General features: G+C 47.0%; 1 protein-coding gene and 1 pseudogene across 1 annotated transcript; one reads left to right on the forward strand and one right to left on the reverse strand.

Moving 5' to 3' along the window:
• Nucleotides 1-2,174: 2,174 nt before the first annotated feature.
• Nucleotides 2,175-2,697, reverse strand: LOC123165662 (uncharacterized; annotated as a pseudogene).
• Nucleotides 2,698-3,754: 1,057 nt separating this feature from the next.
• On the forward strand, nucleotides 3,755-7,417 carry LOC123170570 (uncharacterized). The gene is made up of 3 exons (XM_044588428.1): nucleotides 3,755-4,097; nucleotides 5,748-5,935; nucleotides 7,226-7,417. Exons 1-3 carry the CDS (start codon nucleotides 3,797-3,799, stop codon nucleotides 7,415-7,417), a joined length of 681 nt encoding a protein of 226 aa, XP_044444363.1. The 5' UTR covers nucleotides 3,755-3,796.
• The last annotated feature ends 441 nt before the right edge of the window (nucleotides 7,418-7,858 follow it).

The following is a 7,858-nucleotide window of genomic DNA, read 5'->3' on the forward strand; positions in this document are numbered from 1 at the left end:
CATCTACGGTAGTGGTTTTCTCGTGCGGCTCAGTTGGTAATGGCTGCTCAAGACCCTCTCATGGTTGCCATTGTGTTGTGGCGAGCTTCGTGCTCTTGGTGTTGTCTCAGTTCATCTTTGCTCAAGGTCGGCGCAAGATGCCTCTCAAACTTACTATCGTTCCGTTTTCCTGTGGCGGAGCCCTAGTCAAGGTTTGTGTCTGGGATGACACTCATTGATTGTGGATGCTCCTGAGTTGTGTCATGGGGGCCGGTATGCTTGCCGATGCGTTCGGCTGTTTGCAAAGTCTTGGTATTGTGATCTCCCGACGACACCCCACATCTACTTGCGTCTCTCGTGGTGATGGTCTTATGTCTACTAGCTTGGTCGTGCCTTGTATGGTTTTCGGCCCAGTTTTCCTTAAAATGGGTCAATTTTGTAAGGTTTTCGATTCGGTTTTCCTTATAAACTGCATCACTCCTCTGGCATATTTGGCCACTTTGAGTAATATATTCAGGTGGAGGAACTCCTCCCCCGGTGATTCTCAAAAAAAAAAAACATTGTCTCTTCTTGGGTGCAGAGAATTCATTACAAGGAACCATAGTGGAATTAATCTCCTAAAAAGAGTGAGCATCACTTAATTCTGTCATGGCAAGGCTATTGACCGATGCTGTGAAATCAAAAGAACAAGCTGAATCACAATTGTTGTAAGGAAGAACCTGAAAGATTAGCAATTTTGATACAAAAATTTACCTGAGATGGCTGGTACACTACACGGATTGGTCTTTCCTGCCAAGAATGGCGAGGGTGAGTTCGCGCTAGTTTCCTCCATTTAGAAGAACAATTGCCTTCTCTTCTCTGCTTTCCTAGCAAAAATTTAAATGGAGGCACATATCACAAACTGGATACAGTCCGAAGGAAGTGCAGGCTACTGTGCTAAAAGGAGTGCTTCTGAAACTGAAGCAGCCCTATAGTGACAATTTTGATTCCAATATGTACTGAAAATTAGCATCCACTAAATTGATTGCATTGCAAATTATAAGCACCACAATCAGATGGAAATCTCTTGATTACAGTACATGGTAGCAAGGACCAAAATTGGAGCCGACTCAAGAAAAAAAATCCAGTGCAAGCACGTTCTAATGTGGGATGGTTAGGACATACAGTACTAGTTTTCTGTGGGAAAAAAATGCACTTACTACTAACCTGCCTCCCTTTAGATTAATGAACAGTAGATGTTGTGGCACCGAGAAGTCTCCACTGCCGTTGCTACTCCCCCAATATCACCACCAGAACAAGCATGGAATGGTGTTGTATACCCGGTACTTCTCGGCAGTAGACAGGGAGATATGTGGGGAAGCAATTTCCTGGTTAGGGTTAAGAACTGACTCGAACAAGGCCGCCGCAGTCCGCGGTAGGGGACTTCGTGGTTCAGAGGGGAGGTGGGAAAGATCTGGGAGGAAAAGGCCACCGCCGTCGACGAGGGTATTTTGTGGCTCGGAGTGTGGGCGGGGAAGTGCTGGCTGGCAGCGGCAGTCTGCAGGGCATGGCCGACGGCGCCGCCGCCGCCGCCGAGATTGGATTCGAGAACGGAAAAGAGCTGGCCTGAATGGGAGTTTTCTTTGAAGTACAAAATGTACAGGGCCTAAATGCAAAATGTACTGTAAAAGAGGCTGGAATCCCACCTCACCGTATCTGTACCATGCATCCAACATCCAATGGTCCAGGATGTTGGATCGCACGATCACAGCTCAAGTACTGATCCTATACTAGTCGTGCCCCCCCCCCCCCCCCCCCCCCCCCCCCAACACCGTCACCCCATCTTCGCTATCGATTTCTCAACAAAAAAAAACTTACTGTTGTGGCTGATGCAGCCGCGCACCCGCCAAAACGCTTGCACACAGCGTGAGGGCTGCACAATGTTCGCTCGGAGTTTCTTTCTACACAACGAACATTCTCGGTATGGTTTTTCAGCGCGATTTAATGCCTACCATCGGATTTGGCCCGTCGACGTTGCGCATACCGAGAACGTTCGTTGTGTAGAATTTTTGTTTTTCATATTAAAAACACGTTCAAATAAGGTCATTTCCAATTTCCAAGCCGTCGCGCCAAGTTCCATTTGCTGATTTGCGATCGTTATCAAACTGTTTATACACAACAAGAAGAAATCAAGGGGGAAAAAAACTGGTGGAATCAATGGAAGTCTAGAAGCTAGTATTATCACGCACGCGTCACGCTCGGCTCACGAAGGCCTCGCTCCCGACCTTGATGGCACCAAAACCACCGCCGCGAGCGGCCAGTCCGCCCACCGCCGCGCCGCGACTCGTCTGCTCTGGCCGTTTCAGCGCGCAGGCGCCGAACTCGCACGGCCCGTCCTCGGCGATGGTGACCATCGCCGGGCGCTTCCTCCGCGCCGGGACGGCCGCCGGTGCCTGGCTAAGGTGGACCTTCTTCTTCGCTGCCCCGACGTCCGCCGGCTCGGGCGCGACGCGGCGCTGTTTCGACGCGGCGCGGTCCGAGCTCGCCCGCAGGTGCATGGTCGTGGCCGGCCCGCCGAAGCCGCCGGGGCCGCGGCCACCCACGACCGCCCCCGCTGGCATGCGGGCGCGCGCATCCGGACATGCAGCTCACGTAGAGGTCGCACGCTCTGGACAGCGCGCGCATCGGCGCGCCGAGGCAGAAGAAGCACCCGCTGGTTTTCCCGCCACCCTTCTTCATCCTTCTGCCTGCGTGCCGGAGCTGCGTTGGCTTCTTGCAGAGAAACACAAGATCGAGCGCTGTAGATTGCCTGCCTTTAAACTCGATGGCTGGCTGCGTTGTGAGAGTGTACAATGGCACCTCGATCACCTCGTGATATATATATATATATATACGCTTCCATTAATTCCGTCGACGTTGCCCGTTCCGTCCGCGTGAACTGCCGCTTGGTGTTGACGTTTTTGCGTTCACGTTCATATCCGTGGGGTCGGCAGGTTTCTGTGCCGGCGGATAAGAGGGAAATGGTCAGAATCGGCAATAATTTTGATGGATTCGCAGGAATTTGTCCACGGGTTTGGAGGATAGGGTCGAGCTACAAGTTGATCGGCTGGCCAACTCTCACGCGCTGCTTCTGTTGATCCAGTGAATCATCATTGCGTACGTGCATGTTAGCCGTTTTTTGCGTGTCTGTTGCAATTCTACCGGCAAATATATCCTTATTTAGTACTAGTACTCCAATAAAACTTTTCTACCGTTGCTTGTTTCAGCGCACGTATACCATAAGACAGCAACCTCTACTGTTTCGATTGTCTGCTAGTAAACCATGTCTCCTGTCCTGAGGGAAGCTACCATCTCTTTTCCTTTTGTTTTTAAATTAAAATATCTGATTGGCCACTTGCCCCTTGATTTTGGCATAGAGAGGACCAAAGAGAAAGCACAAGACACGGACACACCACCACCATTAACATTTACATCATCCTTCCTTAAGCAAAGCAATTAGGAACGGGAGATGTGGACTTTGGAGCAGAGGAATTACTCATGTTTCTCGGGGTCAACTTTGAAAATTAACCTTTCCAAAAAAAACATTGAAAATTAACCACATCGCCGCCGTCGATTTTTCATCTACTGGACGGATGCGCACCCGTTTGCGAGCCGAAGCACCAGTCCTCCGATCCGCCGCCCGCCAGTCCATATCCCCTACCGCCTACCGCACGTCACTTGACCAGCCAGCCGCCCCACTCCACCTGCACCCTCCCTCCACTACGGCACGAGCTCCCGGCGATGTCGTGGCTCGCGCGCTCCATTGCGGCCACCCTCTCCTCCGTCCCCGACGACGACGATGACTGAGGCGGAGGGAGAGTATGGGCCCCAGTCCCCGCGGGTCGCCGGGATCCGGAACGACCTGGCTGAGATCGGGGGCAGGGTGAGGAGCGGCATCTCGATGCTGTCCAACGCCAACGCCGTGGCGGAGATCTCCAAGATCGCTTCGTCCTTCCTGCCTTTCGTGCCTGAGGAAGAGGAGGAGGAGGTGGATGCGGTGGGCGTGACGGAGGAGGTGGTGGTGTTCGTCTGGCACATCTCGACCTCTCCCGAGACGTGGCTCGATTTCCCCCTCTTCGTCAACGACCGCCACGCCGATGGTAAGACCCAGTTGCTTCAGACTTTTCTGCTCGAGTTTTATTTGCACTAGACTATTATTTATGTGTACTATGCACTTGTGTGGTTATGAGATGAGATGTAGGTGCAGCAGAAGACTCTGAATTCTGAAACTCAGATTATTAGAGAGGAATCAGGTGTTTTAATCTATGTCTTTGCAGTTCTGCTCAAACTGTGTTTATACTGCCTATGCTGTGGTTAATAGAATGGTGTATTTGCTAAGTGTGCAGACATGAGGGTGCCAAATCCACCACATCATGTTCAAACTGACTGTTTCTCGTCATTTTTGAAGGTTTGCCAAATGCCAATGAATTGTGCTGAATTAATTAACTAAGGCCCTATTTGATTCATAAGTCCTAGGACTTTTTTTAGTCCCAACTTATAAGTCCCTACTTGTTTGGTTCCTGGGACTTAACATATATGGACTAAAAGACCATATGACAACTAGAAGTCCCTCCTTGAGAGTCCTATTTCATAAGTCCCAAATGCCCACTTTAAGTCCCTACAAGTCCCTCCTGTTTGGTTTAGATGGGACTTAAAGGGACTTATTTAAGTCCCTACACCAATAAGTCCCTGTAACCAAACACCCCCTAATATGTTGGCACTCCATCTGATTACATTGGCGGATATTAGTTCGACAGAGTGGGTGCCTGAAATGAGTTACTGTGTCTAGTCTCAACGGGGCTTTAGTTTGAGTTTGTTTGTTTAAGTGAAGTGGTAATTAGTTGGAAGTAATTTAATGACGAAGTTTTGGAGTATAGATTGAGGATTTTAATACCCAGTATGCACCTTCTCATAAATGCTTATGATGAAAATTTGTCGCTTGCCATGTATTATTAGTATTGAATTGTTACAAAGCCACAATTTCTGCAAAAACATCAGGATTAACTATACCATTTACTAATCTACAAGACATCCCAAAGCCAGAGATGAATTAGAAAACATCAAAACACTCAAGTGACAAAGCTAGATGCAGACTCAAAGCACATATGCCAGCACAACTTAACCTGATGATTCACGTAAACGAATCAAATATGGTTGTTATAATAAATTGCTTGCTTGTACCATTAAAAGTTTTACTTATTAAGACACACACATGAAGTCCCTAAAAATAAATGAGTTGTGTCAATTGCCCACGCACCTTTGATCAAATAACTCAAAGAAGCACTTGACCTTGACTGCTTTCTATACTTGGTGGGAGTTAAGCTTGTTTTCAAGGAATCAAGGTTCCTGATGATATCAGTACATGTACACAATATAATCGAACCAAGTACATTTATCTAGCAATTTTTGTAGATTTTAGCTTTTGTACATAGACTTATTGCTAATCTTCCTGTTGTTTATGATGTAATCATAATTTTTCCTACTTACCAAACTTGCGGACCATGGAATTTTCATTGACTACTGTACTTCTTTGTACTAACTTGGCGTAGTAATCAGTCGCAAATATGTTTTTAGGTGACCACGAATACTTATTACTATATGCTTAACATCATGCTCTTCTTCTCTTCATTATGTGGGAGTTTTCTTGCCATTCATGCATCTTGTTCCATCATGTCAGTTGTATCTTACATATCATGCCTGACTGATTTGCTCAATTCCTTCGCTTATATCTGCTATGCTTTTGTGTTCAGATTTTGAACTGTCAGATACACAATATGAACATGCATTGGCTATAGAGCGTATAGTACCAAGCTTATCATATCTCAGAACCGAACTTTGTCCGACCAATATGAGTGAAGCATGCTTTTGGAAGATCTATTTTGTGCTTCTTCACTCAAAGCTCAACAAGCAAGATGCTGAACTTCTTTCAACGGCACAAGTATGCTCCCTTCTCTGTCTTATTATTTTTGTTGTGTTTTCCAAACATTCTTAGTTAATACAGATTATCATGCCATCTTGCTGCAATGCATGCAAATCTATAAATAGCTTTGTAAACAGAAACATGTGCCCATGCATCTGATTTTGTTTACCTGTTTCCAAATGGGGCCTCTCATTTCCAAATTTTCATCGCTTAAGAGTCACTTTTGGGGTTGTAGCTGACTAGCTGTAGTGGTGAAGTCTTTTATCAGGAATTCATCTTTTGATCCCTTCTATATCTGCAATACGTCATATTGCATGTTCACAAGAAAGAAGACATCAATCTGCATTCTCATTAAGCATGAGATAGTGAAATTCCCTGATATTTCGTTCTATGCAACTGTATGGAATTGGATCTGGATTGTTCATCCATTGTTGAATATGGGATTGAACATGCATGGTCTCGTAATATTGCGAGACTTGTCTGAAACGTCTAAGCTGGGAAATCAGGTCGATTTATCTGAGTACTGAGAACGAGCTTCAGAATATCTGTAGGACTTAATAGTGGCCCTTGTTGGCTTTATGAACAAGGATGGAGTGTTAAATCCACTTCCAGCCAAATATCAATTATGATAAATCCACCATGTACCATCATCATTGGAACAGTCTGGCTAAGTTTATATGATCTCTGTATGCTAAGTTGAGGAGATTGTTAATATATGATCTCTCTTAAATCTTTATGCATATCCAAGCTCCACATTGCCTTCTCATTGCAGATACATTAAGTCACTCGTCATGTTGAATCTATCGCCTGATCAAGTTGAATATAACTCCGCGTTGTTAATTTTTTCAATATTCTTGTGGTGGAAACAATAAGGATTGCTTAAACTAAGGTCTTCCAAATGGAAATATCAGTGTAAAATATAGCGTACTCCCTAGTCCCTAACCAGCAACCTGAACAGCAGGAGGATATGTTATGGGCCGTTAGAATTTGGATTGTGAACTAAGATTATCTTATTTTGTCTAGTATGTTTATGATCCATGGACAATTGTACTGTCAATATAGTTAAAGAATGGTGTACCATCATGCATGTGGAATGTTGTGGATCATATTATGATGTCATCGGTACCATATATACTATCCTGTTGTCAAGATAACGTATGCTGCATACTAATATATCACCCTTGGAAACTTACATTGACAACACCAGTGAGAATTGAGAAATGTCAGACTTTGTAGTAATGTTGAAAAGGGGTTCTCACGATGATCTTTTGCTAAATATCACCTTATTGAGATATTTCTTTCATGCAGATCCTGGAAGCAAGAGAAGAGTTATTGCAAAGCTCCCCAAGGATGAAAAATGTAGCGCCTGAGGGTCCTAGGGGCTCATCAGCAAGCAGCAATGTTCTATCTACCCAAGCTGAAGATAGAGAGTTGTCACCCTCAAGCAGCGGGGTACAGTACAGGGTCCTCTACGACTTCATCATGGTCTTCAACTCATAGAAGGTGAGCACCCCGTCTCCGTTGAGATCGAACCTACGCATCATGGCGCGGTACCCGCCGACGTCCCGGCTGGCGCCCGCCTCAGGCTCGTCGGCGTGATGGCGCGATGAGAAAGCCCGTGTGCACGCACGGTATATGTAGGCGTACAATACGTGTGCACGGCACAGTTGGCGGTGCCCCTGAACTCATCGAAGCGCCGTAGTACAATCAAAGGAAGTAGCATCCGCCCGCGTCGCCCCGGGCGACACGGGGGAACCCTAGCGCCGCCACCGCCAAGTCCCCCTCGCCCCCTCCCTCGCTTCGCCGCCGCTGGAGGGACCGCCGGCGGAGTCCGCGTGCGCCCCAGGGAAGGTGGCGGTGGGGCGTTTTCCCTCCCCGCGGCGTTGCGCGCGCATGCGCTGCCTGCGTTGCCTTGGGCGCGGGCGAGATGCAGGGCCACGG

Source organism: Triticum aestivum, chromosome 7D, assembly GCF_018294505.1.
Source record: "Triticum aestivum cultivar Chinese Spring chromosome 7D, IWGSC CS RefSeq v2.1, whole genome shotgun sequence".
Lineage (NCBI taxonomy): Eukaryota > Viridiplantae > Streptophyta > Magnoliopsida > Poales > Poaceae > Triticum > Triticum aestivum.

Coding starts and splice junctions, on each gene's coding strand:
- LOC123170570 (XM_044588428.1), top strand. CDS start 3,797: ATGACTGAGGCGGAGGGAGAGTATGGGCCCCAGTCCCCGCGGGTCGCC. Junction 4,098..5,747: donor CAACGACCGCCACGCCGATG/GTAAGACCCAGT, acceptor TTTTGTGTTCAG/ATTTTGAACTGTCAGATACA. Junction 5,936..7,225: donor AACTTCTTTCAACGGCACAA/GTATGCTCCCTT, acceptor TCTTTCATGCAG/ATCCTGGAAGCAAGAGAAGA.